General features: G+C 46.3%; 1 protein-coding gene and 2 long non-coding RNA genes across 3 annotated transcripts; 2 read left to right on the top strand and 1 right to left on the bottom strand.

The window, feature by feature from the left end:
• Nucleotides 1-6,975: 6,975 nt before the first annotated feature.
• LOC119441111 (uncharacterized) lies at nt 6,976-10,256 on the bottom strand. Its single transcript, XM_037705804.2, has 2 exons — nt 9,825-10,256; nt 6,976-9,359 (listed from the first exon to the last, which is right to left on the bottom strand). The coding sequence occupies exons 1-2, from the start codon at nt 10,158-10,160 to the stop codon at nt 8,745-8,747; spliced, it is 951 nt and encodes a 316-aa protein (XP_037561732.2). The 5' UTR covers nt 10,161-10,256; the 3' UTR covers nt 6,976-8,744.
• A 371-nt stretch (nt 10,257-10,627) lies between these two features.
• LOC125943664 (uncharacterized) lies at nt 10,628-11,621 on the top strand. Its single transcript, XR_007465825.1, has 2 exons — nt 10,628-10,880; nt 11,397-11,621. It is a non-coding gene; the product is annotated as an uncharacterized LOC125943664 (long non-coding RNA).
• A 400-nt stretch (nt 11,622-12,021) lies between these two features.
• On the top strand, nt 12,022-14,727 carry LOC125943665 (uncharacterized). Its single transcript, XR_007465826.1, has 3 exons — nt 12,022-12,908; nt 12,975-13,034; nt 14,536-14,727. It is a non-coding gene; the product is annotated as an uncharacterized LOC125943665 (long non-coding RNA).
• Nucleotides 14,728-16,240: the final 1,513 nt, after the last annotated feature.

Here is a 16,240-nt window from a genome sequence, read left to right as displayed (position 1 = left end):
ATGTATGTGAGTTATGTTTCTCTCCGTGGTGGTGGGGGTGTGCCGCTGTTCGAGTTCAGGCCGTTGCTGGTCTGGCGCTCCTGATGGCACCCTCGTTGATCCGGGCTCCTAGCCCTCAATCTTTCGTTCGTTGTCAGGCTACACGTTGCATACAAGGCTCGCAACAACTCCTCCGTATGTACACGTTTATTTACATATGTACATTTCGCCAACAGCTTGCGGAGTCATCGAGGGGGGCGACAACAGTGACGCCCGGCAAGTGAAGCGTTTGTCGGCACCCGTTTGCCGCGTTTGACGGTTTGAAACATCCTGCACATGTGGTCCATGCCCATCGGCTCAGCGACGCCTGCCACCCCGCTCTATATGGCCTATCTTGCTAGTCGATAGGGCGCGGCACTCCCGGGGCCTACGCACATATGGAAACGTTTCTGTAATGTCCTCATATGCCCGTTTACATGCATACAAGTAACATATCCAAGTAAAGGTCGTCGAACTTAACATCAGCTCTCCTCCTTGAAGCCCTTGGGTTCAGGGATAGCAGGCGGAAAGTAAACATGTCCGATATAAAGATTGTAGTAAAAGGCAATTGGGGGTTTGATGGCAGAAAAGTAGGGAGACCACAAACAACGGAGGCGATTAATGTACGATAACACAAAGGGCAGTGCCATACTAAGAGTATTCCATGCTCGAGCTGGTTGCATAAGGACAAAAACATACCAAAGCAAATATATTCTAAACAAAAAGACATGTATGTGTATGCTGCAGCTAAAATCCGGAGACCACTGAGCGCATCCTAATGGAATGCGACGGTATTCACCCAGTGACACTCGTAGGTAACGGACACCTTCCAGAAGCGCCTGAATCTGAGTCGAAGGTTCAACCGGTCAGCAGCCGAGATAAGCAAGAGACGTTTAGAGTATTGGTAGAAAAGCCTGCGAGGCGGCGAAGAGGCAAGACCTTCACGTCCCCACGTGGGAGGCTTAGGCCCAGCCAACTAAGCTGCTGGTTTCAATAAAAGTTTGTTCCTCCTCCTCCATTCGATTCGCTTCTGGCACTACTCGATTCCTATTTGATTCGGTCTCTAAAATTGCTCATCGCACCCCCCTAATATATGCCACGAAGGAAAAAAATATGTTATAGTTGAATGTATAGTTGAGGAGTGGTCACAGCACTGCGATCATGATTGGGAGGTACGTGGTTCAATACGCGTGTTAAAGGTTTTTTTGTTTGTTTGCTTGCTTGCTATATTACTTTTTTTCTACTTCTGCAGTAGTTGTTCTTTACCTATATATGCTTCACCACCAGGCCTGACATTGGTGTCCTACCAGGGGGGAGCGAAGCGACCCGACACAAAGCGCGGGGGTTAGGGCTTAGGTAGATGCCGCTTTAGCGGCCGCATACCAATGAGTAATGATACACTGTTACTGCGAATTAGTTGTATCGTAAAATATTCATTCCAGGTTATACTGCCTTTATTCATGGCTGGGCGGAGTATACGCAAAGCGTGCCTGTTTGACACGTGCTTATCATGCCGTCGAAGACGGCCCTGGCACTGCGAAGCGGCAAACCCTATGCTACGTGAGCCCAGGTGACCCCGAGCAACCACTTAGTGCAAAAAAAAAAAAATTTACGCTTTGCCATTTTGAAACAAGATTCCCAAGAAAACGTCCCCTGATTTCTCTGACCATATGGACCTGCCTGCAAGGAACCGCTCCCGCTGGCAACACTGTCCAAAAAATCAGTAGCCCCTCCCCTGCCGAGGAAATGGGGGTAAGCGAAGCGTGTCGTGTGTTGCTTCGGTGTCCCTCGGAACGAATTGCACTGACTAGCACCACGTTGTGCTCGAACCACAACCGGTCACACACACTGCAGCAGGCTCCGAAGTTCCGGTTGAGAAACTAGCGTTGAAACCTGGCCGTCGCACCGGGGAAGATGACGCTAACGATGCCGAGGCGTGCACCACCATTGTCGGGTTCCTGGAGGGCAACACGACGGTGTCGTTTGGCCTCAACATCGCGCTCCCGTAACTCGGGTCCGCGGCTCTTCGCTGGCGTGGCCTCAACATCGCGCTCCCGCAACTCGGGGTCCGCGGCTCTTCACTGACGTTTCGCCTGGGCTTCGGAAGCCCTCACACTAAAATCTGCACGTCGACGACGAGCTCTTTCCCGAGTGCGTTCGCGGCGCCGTTGCTCAAACGTTACCTGCTCCTCGGCGGAACGCACCACGCGCGGCCTTCCCATCCGGACGCCGAAACTGATCTGAGGCGAGTGATGCCCGGCGGAGCGCACGCCAATCCCCCTTCCTTTCTTTTCCCTCCTCGCGACACGCCAAAAGACCCTGAATGGTCGCGCGCGTCACGCGATCCGGCGCCGGCGCAGCTTTCCCCACACCTGCTCTTTCTTTCTTGTCCCTGGCTCATACCCGCATATCAATGGCTCATACTCGCATATGCAATGCGGGTATGCGCCACACGTGAGTTTTTGCGTGACTACAACACCACCGAAACTTGTCAGCCAATACACGCTTCGCTTGAAAAACAAAGTTGGCTACGATATTCAGGGCTTTTAGGGTCACGACGGCAGTTTCGCTTGGTGCTGTTCTCAAGTTTCTCGATTGCTGCGTTGAATCAAGGTGCTTCGTCGAAGCCGAAAGGGTACTTGCTGCTGGTCACCTTATATTGTTCGGTCTCAAGATTTCAGCGACGAAACAGCGAAAATAGTTGCTGCGCGTGCAAATGTCTGGCTTGCTTGGCGAGTCGCTTGAGATTTACAAATAAATAAATAGCCTTTAAAGTGAGCCGGAGGTTGAAGAAGGCATTTGTATGAAAAACTTTATTTCGTCAGCGTTAGTTCGGAAAGTGTTCGTGTGTAGCAGACCTTTCTGAAAGGTGCAAGCACTTTTGAGCGGCGTTGCTGCACTGCTGTTTTCTGACTTCATATAGGCATGCAACTCCGCGCTGCGACTTGCGTTGCGGTTGCAGTATATATCGCATAACATCCCACAATATCATGTGGGATGTTATGCGATATATACTGCAAAGTACTACTTCAACGTACTTTCTAGGTGCGCCACCGTCGACTTGGCTTTCGCAAGCAAAAAGTAAAGAAAAAAGCAAGCGCTTTAGGAGAGGAGGCTGCGGTGGATAGAGTAGATGGCGGTACTTATATAGTAGGGACTTTAACTCGCGGTTAAAACCCCTATATTTATAAAAGTAGCGCCATTCTTAGATCTTGCCGCCACCGCGCTCACCCCGGCGCTTCCTCCTCGCCCTCTCTTAGCCGCCTCCTGTCGCCCCAGCCTCCTCCGCTCCCCCATTGGTCAATCCGTGTCACGTGGAAGTTCGCGTCGCGCTTTTGTATATTTTTTTCTTTCCAGCGCGCTCCGACTGCCATTCTCGGGCCTGTGCGACGAAAGTGCTGTACGCACAAACGGATCAAACGTGTTATGGACAAGAACTTCGTTGTGATGGCATGCTGCTGCGCCTTAAGTTGCCGCAACCGACGAGGCGAGGGCGAAAGGCTTTTTTTTTTTTTTTTTTTTTTTTTTACCATCCGGCGTGCGCAAACGCTTGCTGCACACTTGATATTTGCCCCGTCTCGCATCGTCGCGTTGCTACTTCCAAAACGGCATTATTAAGACCAGTTACTGACTGACGAAGCAAAATCGCGCCTCAAAAACGTCTCCGCAGGGCGCGATCGAAGTTTTCCTCGGATTTCCTCTAGTAGCGCGTTAGCTTAGAAGAACTTCTTGCTGGGCGAGTTGGTGCATAGCTGTATCGGGAAGCGTTGCGCGTACAAACGGACAAACACAGGAAAAAGACGGATAGAGCGCAATTGCGCTCTATCCGTTCACGTCTTTTTCCTGTGTTTGTCCGTTTGTACGCGCAACGCTTCCCGATATAGCGCGTTAGCTGTCGTCTGCCACGGCAGGCCCGACGCAGGCGGCGCCACTGTCGATATCGCGCCTCGATCGCGCTGGTCGCGCCGAGCGCGATAGTGGAACGGAGGAGGAGGGAAGTAGATGGCGCTACTTTTATATATAGGGGTTTTACTCGCGGTAACTTCAGCGCGCCCCCTGGTGCAGTCAGATCGGTCGCGCGCGGCCAGATCTGTCGGTGACGATAGCTGGTGGATGGGTGTTCTGTGGTATCGCTTCTTCACCGCTTTTTCACCGCTTGTTCATGCAAAGGGAAAGGAAGGCGCTGCTCTGATAAGGACGCTGAACGGGCGCGCACGTGTGCGCCCGGCCGTTTTCTTTTTTTCTAAACTTTGACTGTCGTGACAGACCACGGTGTAAGATATATCTTACATCGTGTGACAGACTCGCCCGTATCGTGCATCGCGCCGTGGCACGGGTGAGTTTGCTGGCCGCGCGGCAAACACACATCAAAGAAAATAACCCCGCAAGATTTTTCTGCTTGTTTATCCAAAGGGGGAATAACAGCGAAAGGCTATAGGATGCGACGTTAATGGATTGCATATGGCTTGTTAAAGTGGCACGGAATGTAACACTGTGCATCGGGCACGCGCATTTTAAATCTTTTTCGCTTTCACGTCGCACGCCCAAGCATGTCGCACATTTTCTGACAAAAACATCTAAATAAGTTCTTGTGTTAGACGCTCTCAAGACGTTCACCAAAGTATACTCCGGTGACGCCAGATGTGGGCTGTTACCACAGCTGAAACCATAGGCGCCGACTACGGAAGGGGGGGGGGGGGGGGGCTGAGCCCCCCCCCCCCCCCGGGATCCGTAGCCTACGCCCCCCTCCCCGCCCGCCTTTAAAATTTCATTACCGGAGTTCTGTTACCCATGCGCGCACATAATTTGAGGATTCTCTTGCGTTGCCTCTACATTTTCACTTGTGTTGTGGCTAAAAGCTTACGGCACCATTGTTGGCGCGGACGTGCACGGCTTTTAATTTATACTTTCGCTTTATTTCGGCAAATCCTGACAATAGGAGGACAAGCGCATTAGAAGCACCTCATCCGTGTTACCTCACTTTAATAAATAAAAAAAAAATTCCGCTGCGAACACCACGCACAGACACAATATATTTAAATATATACAAAGGACAAAGGTTATATTTTTTAAAGAGAAGGAGGTAGCCAACTAAATGGATAGCCTATACCTAGAGAATGAATATGTTTATGTATGTCCCCCTCACTTCAAATTACTTTGCGTGCTTTTTTGACCCATGAAAAAAACCTGCCGACTTCAGTGACCCCTTCGGCAGAGTCTTCTATCAAAGGCGTGTGAAAAGCACGTGAGTGATATGTGTCTCAATATTGATTCTCTTTCCAGTAGGCAATGCTAACGACTGGCGACAAAACAAATGGGAAAAAGCAGCTCTTCTAATTATTTACATTTACGCATTAGGGATGGAAACATCACCTCTTGCATGCAGAGGCCATAAATACGGGGTGTTTCAGCAAACACTTTCAAAAAATTTTTAAAGGTTGCCTGTGGCAGATAGCACAATTCTAGTTCATGAGCTGGTCTACTCGAAGAGGTGGACATTACTTGCACAAAAAACTGAAATGCATATCATGGCAAATTTACAATATCATGGCCATCCAGAAGCACCAGCGGCGGCTACCTCATCCGTGTTACCTCACTTTAATAAAAAAAAAAATAAAAAATTCAGCTGAGAACACCACGCACAGACACAATATATTTAAATATATACAAAGGACAAAGGTTATATTTTTTAAAGAGAAGGAGGTAGCCAACTAAATGGATAGCCTATACCTAGAGAATGAATATGTTTATGTATGTTCACCTCACTTCAAATTATTTTGCGTGCTTTTTTGACCCATGAAAAAAACCTGCCGACTTCAGTGACCCCTTTGGCAGAGTCTTCTATTTCAATGGCGCTGTTCAAAGGACCATGCCACAGGGATTCTTTGATTCCTTTGGGTCAAAGGCAGCAGTTATAGTTCATTGCTCTGAAATTAGGATTGAAAGGCCACCATTCTTGCTCGCAAGGAGTGAAACATGGTCTAATTATGAGAACTGTAACACTGCAAAGTTTCTAATAGGCATATGGCCTCAGGGTTCCATATCATACATTTCTGAAGGCTGGGGAGGCAGAACCAGTGATAAACATATTGCGGAACACTGTGGCATCCTGGACAAATTGTCGCAAGGAGATATAATTCAGGCTGATCGAGGATTTGACATTGCTGACTCAATGGGTCTCTACTGTGCTAAGCTGCATATACCTGCATTTACTAAGGGCCAGAATCAGTGGACAGCTGTAGACGTTGAAAAAACGAGAAAGCTGGCCAACGTTCGAATCCACGTGGAACGAGTGATTGGCCTTGTACGCAACAAGTATCTCATAATGAAGGCTGTTCAGTCAATTGACAATGTTGCCTCCAAACCAGGAGATGAGCGCACGCCTCTTGACAAGATAGTAACGGTCTCCTGTGCTTTCACAAACATGTGCCCCCCCATCAGTAGTTCCTGCGAACTCCAATGAGCGACTCTGGCTTGATCTTTTCAGTGCTCCCCTTCTGAACTTCAAAATATCACTGAACTACCCTCTTTACAATCTTGAACTTCCTTTGATCGAAAGACTAAAGCTTCTTTTTCTTATTATTCATGATCTTATTAGCATAAACAAGAATTATCTTAGCATACAACCAAACACCTATTTTAGGCACAGACACAGCATGTACGTTCCTCCTCCTGTGTTTACCGAATGCTTTACATAAATTTTTTTTCCTAGGGCTGTCAATGAGCGGAACGGACTGCCGAACGCTATTGTGAAACTAACATCTTTAAGTGAATTTCTAGGGAAAAAATATGTTTTGCTTAAATTAGCACTTCATATCTGTTGAGTGTACGCATGTATCACGGCAATGTAGGCACAAATTAACATTTTTGCCATTGTTCGTGCAAGTGTTTGGTAATGCAGATACTACTCAATGTTTGTGCGAATGTTTGTGCAATTTGGAAAACAATATTCTGTTATTTCTCCTGCACCACTTGCAGTGCTTTTATTTCTGCATCCTGCCTAGAAATTGTGAACTACACTTTTTGTTTTTTTACTGTATTTGTTCTACTCCTGTTATGACCTTTTGCTGAGTTGACAGTATCAATAACTAAATAAAGAACCTTGTTATGGTGAAATTGTAGGGATATAAAAAAACGCCTTTTTTACTTTTGTTTGTTTCGATTCACACCGCCGCCGGGCACCCACCAGTTCAAATGGGCACAAGCGTACCCCGGCCTGGCGTTTGGGTTCCTTCAGGGGTTGTACGCTTGGGAAAGGAGCCCGTGCCCTGAATTCCCGTCGAAACCCTCGCGAGCACAAAAAACGACACATGCAGTGTTTGACTCCCCTTTTCTCCAAAACGCTTCATTACACAGGTCTTGTCATTGTAAATATTGCGCACTGTACCACTTACAATAGTGCAGGTCAATCATGTTCAGCAAACGGAAAAAAATTATAAATTCACAATCATTGATCTAAGCTGTTTATGACTCCAAAACACACCACACAGAAGCCGCGAAACAAGCTTATCTCCAATACTTAGGCCATGCTGACAAACTCGCAAGTCAGCCCAGAAGAGAATACAAATTTACAGCACACAGTACTTTGTTGCAAAAAAAGGTGATCAAGTCAAGCTTTCATATTGTGAAGTCGTACTTGAAGTTTCAGTCACAAAATAATAGTACAGGTTCCCAAAACAGTCCCGGTGGTAGCACCTTATCGGTTAGAAATTGCACGTTAGAGTGACTGTAGTAGTATTCTCACCACTGTGATGTGTCTTGACAAGGTCAGTTTGAAGGCGATGGTGTGACTTACAATGTGATGATGACAATGTAACAACGACGGCACCATAACTTGAACTAACTCGTTGCATGGGCAGTTTGTTCATTAGTCAGGACTGATGGCTTGTTTATTTCTCCTCGCAGTACCAGTGCTTTTGCTTTGGGGCCCTCGTGATACCGATACAGGTGTGATGAAACCACCGATATTTGCACTCTGGGTCATCACATGCTAGCATTTTGTCAGATTCTGGGCCTCTGCAAAAGCAATATGCGTTTTATGCGTTGTCAGCGCACTTGTTTGTTGTCGCTTTCCGCGTGAAGTAAGCTGCAAATAATTCTGGCATAATGACATGTGTGAAGAATTTCTTTGCAGCTGGTACTACAGAATCAAAAAATGCTTCGTCCCCGAGAACCCTCTCTATGTGCATAGATAACGGAGTCCACACTACAAAGTCACAGTACGCAACATTACACACTGCCATCTGAGCCTGGACCTGAAAGTTATATGGGTGCGTCCTCTTCAGGGTCTGGTTCCTATGCCAATTCTCAAGGCAAAAGTTTGGATCATTGCTTGCCACACTACTAGCAAGGGTGTAAGGGCACTTAACTTCAGCAACACCTTCACCACAGCATTTGCACTTGACCATTGCATCTGGCATGGCAGCAAGGTATGGGTATTGTGTACACAAATAGACCCCTGGCCTGAAGTGCTCGAAGCTTGTGTGCTGCTGCACCATTTCTTTTGCATAGGTCCTGATGGTGTCACGTTAATGTTGCAGCCCCCACGTTGTTGATACAGCAGTGAACTTGTGCTGTTCTGGGTAGCACATTTTCTTCAGTAGGCTGACTGAAAGTTCATTCACGCTTGTGGTGCACACACTTTTCAAAACAGAAGCGGTAATTTGCCCTGCGCGATAGCGATACCATTTGGAGCAGTTGGAACTCTTGTGCTACCTTCAACATGGTCACCCATTTGTTGGCAAGTCACCCATGTGGAGGTTGGCAAGGAAATCTTCGCCACGTTGAGCACACTCGAGTGTGTCCAGGTCCTCGGACAGTGCCTCTGCAATAGACAATTCCCGAAGGACACGTGGTTCTATACTGCGGGGTGGCTGAAACATTGCACTGTACACGGGGTGCACCATGAAGAGAGCTGGTTTAACTCCAGAATCTGCTATTCTTGAGTACAGCAAATTAATCTCTTCTTCTGTAGGAGAAGGTGGCCTAGTTGATTGCGCTTGTGTCGGGCATGCCGGAACCTGTGTGTCATTCACCTGCAAATGAACATTGTCCATCTTTTGCTTTTTCATCCTCGATGACGAGAAGTCTATGTCCTTGAGGCGCTTGTACTCTGTGCCTGGGCTGCTGGCTGGAAGCCATGCGTTCCTCTTCTCTGTACATGTTCTTGCATCTCTCAGGCGTACAGCCGTCTCAACAGCAAATAATATGGCACCGACGTGGGAGCAGGCTTCTCCAGCTCCTGCCATGCATGTACAATGGGCTGTGATGACAGAGCCATCAGCTTTAGCCAAAAACCAAGATTTTAGTGGTGGGTCCTGGAGTCTTTGGGAATGGCTGACCTGAAATTGAAAATAAAGTTTGCCTTGTAAACCAAGTTTTCACAAACATTTCTGTATGTGTGACTTCATTCTGATATTACCTCAAGAGCACATAATGCTTCTTTCCTGATTTAAAGGCCTGAATTGGCACATATTAGCATGTAAAACCACAGCCAATTTGGACCAAGTATCTCGCGTTGAGCTGCTGCAGTTCTTAGAAACGCACGGTAAATTCTGAAGATCACTGCATGCTTTCAATATATAGGACTTCTATTTAACGCAACAAAATGCATATGCACGGATATGCACCGAACTGTATACCAAAACTCGCAGAAAGAAGCGAACGCACGTTTTGACGTTTGGGGAAAAAGTGCATATGCGTGAACCTTTGTGACAAGAAAGCTGTCCGTGAATGGAGCAGCACAAAAAATACTGAGATAGTTTTCTCAGCCGAACACTAAGGAACGTATGCTTTCATGGACTCACCTCGCCGAGGACGATGATAAGACCCGACGACAGGCGCTTCGCTGCAACGTTCCTCGCCCAACCGCTCTTGAAGTAATTGTGCGCCTCCAGCGATTTGTAATCCTTCATTTCGTTCAGCGTGACGTAGCTCGTGGACAGGACAAGATAATTAATAATATCCACGTACGTCGTGGCGGGGAGCACATCGGGGTCTGAACTGGTATCCACGCCAACGTGCAGCTGGTACGGGTCCACGCCGTCGCACATTCCGACCTTTTCTTTGTAGCGAGCCCGCGTCGGCCCTACAAGTTCGCCCATGTAGGAAGGGCAAAATTCAGGGCTCCTGACTTTTGCCATCGCAAAGCTTTCACGACAGCAAACATGCGGCGCTGACACGTAGAAGCAAACGCCGAACACAAACGCAGCGGTACCATAGGCGGTACAGCGGGCCAGCGGCTAGTAGCGAGGTGCCTACTGCAGGGTTGCCAGGTCTAAAATTGTCTAAATATCGCGAAATGTAGCCAGAAAAGTAGCCAGTTGATTGTTGGTGCAGTTGGTGTATAGTATTCTAGTACACTCTAGTTGAAGCTTTCAGGCCGGGCGCGCGCCGCCGCCGCCGCCGGCGACTGCGGCTGCGCAGAGGATTTTCAACAAGGCTCCGAGGCGGAAAAAAATATATGTTGCAATCATGGAGGAAGGAAACAAAACTTCCTCCATGATTGCAATGCAGTTTGGCTGTACATGTCGCGCCACCTAACAGCGGCGGTGAGCACCCGCGAGTAGGCCCGTACCGGCACAAAGTTGGTTATTATTCTATGACCGGCATTTCACCTTTGACCATGCTTCGCTCAGGCGCACCTGAAAGCTTCCTTTTCAGATTTTTCAATGGATTCACCGCGACCACTCGGCAGCTCCTCCGTGAGAAGTGTGAACAAAAAGAACATGCGCATATACTGCTGCTTTAGGTATTTTCACAACCGCGAAGGGGATGTCGGCATCAAATTGTGCCGCTTCCCTTCAAGAATGTGGGGAGAAACCCGGCGGCTGAAGGTGGATCGTCGTGGTTCGGGCCGTCAAGTAAGAGTCGCTCTTGCGAATTTCTGTTGAACTATGACGCAAACGCAAAATTAAAAAATGAAAAAAAAGAAGAAGAAAAAACACAAGGCATCCATGAAAACGCACTATAAAGCGACAACTGCATAAACACGCGTTATCTGATTCCCGCTGTTGTAAATTGGTTTGGATAATTGTTTAGCTAGTCTCGCTCCAAAACAAATGCGCAGTGGTTGTTATGTGTCAAATCTAGCTTCGTAAGCGCTCCGCGTTGGACCTTTGTACGCACTGTAGTTCTTGTTGTGCATTAATAAGCCAACGTGCAGCTCCTTTCTGCGCCTGGATCAAGACGCGACTGCTGAAACCGGGCTCATTCATGCCGTCGTTTTCTCGCGTTTAGAACAACAGAACTAAGGCTGGAGTGCACCGCAGCACACATCGAGTATTCGCAAAATAGCACTTCTCTCGCGCACGCTAGCACACATTTGTTCAGTCTTGGTGTTGCTTAGTGTCAGCTGATTGCTCTCTGTTATGTTTCAGCGGTGATGACCTCTCACACTGGAGCCCGAATGACAACACCAGAATATGCTCGAGGCTCTTTGTCAACGGAGAAAAAAGCTCCATAAAGAATCATTCAAGTTACCTTCCAACTCGCCAAAACCTCGACAAATGTGATAAGCAAGGCACGCTCGAAGTATACTGAAGCTACAAATGAAAGTTGAAAAACGTCTACGGCCGTATTTGCCCACTTAAGCGGAATAAATTATTTATTTGTTAACTTACTTTGAGTTCGACGTCGTAAACGTGCTTTATTTGTCGTGACAAGAACTTTGCTGCGATGTCCGTCCTGTTTACTTTTTTGACACGAAATACATGGTTGTTGTCATAAAGTTGACGTCCTTTCTCGAGTGTCGGTGGTCGAAAATGGGCCTCAATGTTTTCAATTGCCTTAAAAACCACAGTTTAGAACGCCCGACTTGTTTCAAATGAGCGCCGCAGAAGCATGCCTTCGTAGAAGTGGCCGCCTCGGTGTTTCGCGGAACTGACACGGCGGCGCTGACGGCTGAGCCGATCGCTGCACCGCCTGACCATTGAAGGGAGCCTCGCTATCATCGTCCAATCGGAGATACAGGAGAGAGAGAAGCGGCGTTTATCAAAGGATGGCGGTACTTTTCTTATATAGGGACTTTAACCGCGAGTAAAACTTCCAGGGGCTTTAACCATCGGAATTCTTCTGTCTCTGTGCTTTAACCGCAAGCGATTCAAAGGGCCGTGCTCATGCTCGCAAGCATTCGCTCGCCGGTGCTCATGGTTCTCTTCCCAAGTTCTATCGAGTCTACATAGCGTGTGCACCGCTCGTGGCTCTTTTGGTCACGTTCAAACCTTGACCAGCGCCTGCAGATACGGTGCAGTTCCTTACGGTTGTGAGACAAACAGTCAACGTCTGGCTTGCAACCATGCAACTTACTTTGACTAGACAAAAACAATGGAAGCCAGCAGGCCTTGTGGTTCCGTGAAAGAGAAAGAGCTGCATAGGAATTAAAAAGAGACAGTCAACAAAACAGTCAACGTCTGGCTTGCAACCATATGTGACTTACCTTAACTAGACAAAAACAATGTGAGCCAGCAGGCCTTGTGGTTCCCGTGAGAGTAAAATACGTATACGGTACGTATACGTTTACCTGCTACAACTTGCACGCCACTTTTGTTTTGGCGGGCCCGTGCATCTTTTGTGTGTCCAGGGCAGATATATTTTCAATAGTGTTATGATGATTTTGTGCAATTAAAATTAATCTGCATAATTACACGTAAAATAAACATCAGGGCTGCAACTTTACAGACTGCTGAGCATCTTTTGAAGTGTGAAGCAGGTCATGAATTTTAATTTTCTTACATTCTTGTCACCCATATATCGTTGTCAAGGTTTGTATGCTGTTATAAATTTGTTTTTTGTCTTGCTGTAGGGCACATGTTGGAACGGAAATAAAGAGTTCAACAGTGGCTAAACAGCCATATTTTTCATCAGTTGTGTGCTCAGCAATCAAACTTAAGGTAAACATCTAGAAGCATGCTAGGCTTGCCTGTTTTGTTGACTGTCTCTTTTTATTTCCTATGTAGTTATTTTACTCTCACGGAACCACAAGGCCTGCTGGCTTACATTGTTTTTGTCTAGTTAAGGTAAGTCAAATGGTTGCAAGCCAGACGTTGACTGTTTTGTTGACTGTCTCTTTTTAATTCCTATGCAGCTCTTTATCTTTCACGGAACCACAAGGCCTGCTGGCTTCCATTGTTTTTGTCTAGTCAATGTAAATCACATGGTTGCAAGCCAGACGTTGACTGTTTTGTTGACTGTCTCTTTTTATTTCCTATGCAGCAATGTTACTCTTTCACGGAACCACAAGGCCTGCTGGTTTCCATTGTTTTTGTCTAGGTAAGGTAAGTCACATAGTTAGAAGCCAGAGCCTGAATGTATGCTTATTCGGTCGCTTTGTTTATGTGTGTGCACAATCTCTGCATTGTTTCTATACTTTTGGTTTTTAACCATTTGTATGCTGCTACAAATTTGTTTGTCTTGCTGTAGGGCATATGTTCCGCAAACAGATGAACAGGGGCCAAACGGTGTTTGTTTCGTGCAGTTTCATGCACACCTAATTAATCTTAAGGTAAACCTGTAGGAGCATGCAAGGCTTGACTGTTCTGTCAAGTGGCTTCTTTTGATTTTTATGCACCTCTTTTGTGTATTGTTATTTCTTATTTGGCACCATGTGGCTGCCTGGCTGCCATTTCTGTTAGTCATGGTAAGCCAGAGCTTAACTAATTATATTGCTGTTGAAAATGCTTGCTGTTTACTGACAACTGTGGTGTTGATATATAGTTTACATGCTTTTTGTTCCGGGGATCCTTTTGTCCTCAAGTTAATGTAATCGCAAAAGGGGCAAAAATCATTTCATCCTTGCACTAGCCATGGCTGCATCAGCTGCATGTGGCCTTTAAGATGGCAGCGGCATGCTGCATTGCGTAGTATACCGGGACTTTGCTGTCTTGGCTTCTCCTCTGTGTAGCTTCCAGCACGCTAGCAGGCAGGAAAATAGTCTTGCATTGGTGTTGTAACTTCACTTATGGTTGCAGGATTGGAAAACTTTTTGAGGCATGAGATTCGTGAGATGACGTCCTTTAAAAGTGAGGCCATTCTACGATTAGTTACAAGTGTTTCAGGGTCACTTTATTAAGAGACTGGTTTTATTGGCATGTGGTACAATACCGCAGTGATATTGTAACAGACATTCGGAAGGAGCAGTTGCCGGCCTTGATTACCAGTTGCTACAACCTGTTGCTACAACCAACCAACACCAGTACCTAAATAAATGTAACATACTCTTGTAAGAGATTTGTTTGCAAACCATCTAACTGCTAATGACCTACTGCAAGTCGTGTGTGGATTAAACCATTTGCCAGTTTAATTTCACTCTACAGTAGCTTTTTCATATCATATATGCAACTTTAATTCTGAACGTCATCGTACAGCATAAGATTTTAAAAGTATTGCTTAAATTTATAAACTAAATGTGACTGAGGTAAAGCAACGGCACATATTTTGCTATTTGAAATACCGAATTGTACATCTTTATTGTAAATCAAGTGGGGCTTACTCACTTTTTTCTTCACTGTTGTATTACAGAGCCAACTTCTGTGGGCAGCCAGTGGTATCGAAGAGGGAAGGGACCTGGATTCCTGTGGTTACTGCAGCTACGTCTTATTTTATGTGGTCACCTTTTCTACTGTATTTAAAAATGTTGTAAAATCATTCTGCATGTCCTTTAATTTATTAGTCAATAAAGCCGCTTTCTCGCAATGTCAGGTTGCAATTTTTTCTGCATGTTGTTATGCACATTTGCTTTGTATATGTATTGCACATTTGATATATGTTAAAAAGTTTTATGCAAGTTATTATAAATAATATAACGTAATGCTTCAATTTTATTTTCAGTTCTAAATAATAACATGTGTACTATGAAGCTAGCATACGGATGCATGGTATACTGAAGAAGTGGCCATTAGTTTTGCTTACCAGGTCACTGTAGGATGACAATCTATCAATGCTGCTTTAAAGACAGCTATAAAAGCCTGAATATTGTTTGTGAAGCCATTATACGTTATGACTTCGGAAACAACATGCGGGCTTTTATAGCTTAATTAAGAATTTTGTTAGACGTCCTTAAATTTTGTTATAATTTATAACAGAATTCTGGGAACATCTAATAAAATTCTTAACTTGTTCTTGTCAAGACGTTTTATAAAAGCCTGCATAATGTTTCCGAAGCCATTATTACAGAATTCTGGCAACGTCTAATACAATTCTTGAAGTTGTTCTTGTTGAGATGTTTATTAGCCAACTTTTAGCGTAACGTTAGCAGGGCTTACTGAAGTACCTGTAGACGTCCACAGCTGGAAAATGTCTTGACCAGGACAGCTATCAACTTTTGAATTATCCGTTCAAGATATCTTTTAGACATCAAATAGCTGCTTGTGTGTTTCGTGGGTATCACGGCCTCGGCGACGCAGGTCCGTAGGGGGCGTCAGAGGTTCGATGACGTAGTTCACCGGAGAAGTTTGCTGGAGAACCCAGTAGGGTCCATGGTATCGGGAGACAAACTTGGAGGAAACACCTAGTGTCGAAGTAGGAGGCACCCACAACCAAACGAGAGCGTCAGGCGAAAACTGGTTGTGGGGGTGCCCATCGTCATGATGAAATTTCTGTAGTGCTTGTTCGTGTGTGGTTAGAGAGCGAGCTAGTTGCCGACATTCTTCGGCATACCGGGCGGCTTCGGAAACTGGTGTACCCTCTGATAAGTCGGGACGGTAAGGAAGAATAGTGTCAATGGGAAATGACGATTCTCGGCCATACAGAAGAAAGAAACAAGAAAAGCCCGTCGTTGCTTGGGGTGCCGTATTGTAGGCGTACGTGACATAGATGAGGTCCCAGTTGGTATGGTTGGAGGCGACATACATCGAAATCATGTCGCCAAGAGTTCGGTTAAAGCGCTCTGTCAATCCATTTGTTTGCTGGTGATATGCGGTGGTACAGCAATGAATAATGCGGCATTCATTGAGAAGTGCTTGAATGACATCGGCAAGAAAGACGCGGCCTCGGTCGCTCAGGAGTTCGCGGAAAGTGCCGTGACGTAGAACGAAGCGTTGAAGCAGGAAGGAGGCAACGTCACGAGCCGTCGCGGCTGGTAGAGCGGCCGTTTCTGCATACCTTGTGAGGTGGTCTATAGCTACAATGACCCAGTGATTGTCAGCAGCTGTGTATGGCAGAGGCCCGTATAGGTCTATTCCAATCTGGTCAAAGGATCGCAAAGGGCACGGCAAAGGTTGCATTG

The sequence above is a fragment of the Dermacentor silvarum genome, chromosome 2 (genome assembly GCF_013339745.2).
Source record: "Dermacentor silvarum isolate Dsil-2018 chromosome 2, BIME_Dsil_1.4, whole genome shotgun sequence".
Lineage (NCBI taxonomy): Eukaryota > Metazoa > Arthropoda > Arachnida > Ixodida > Ixodidae > Dermacentor > Dermacentor silvarum.
The sequence above is the reverse complement of the archived record's forward strand: the minus strand, read 5'-3'. Positions and strand labels throughout refer to the sequence as shown.

Excerpts from the sequence above, each read along its gene's own strand:
- LOC119441111 (XM_037705804.2), bottom strand. The coding sequence starts at position 10,160 with ATGGCAAAAGTCAGGAGCCCTGAATTTTGCCCTTCCTACATGGGCGAA. Across the intron at positions 9,360-9,824 it reads TTATCATCGTCCTCGGCGAG|GTCAGCCATTCCCAAAGACT; the intron begins GTGAGTCCATGA and ends TTTCAATTTCAG.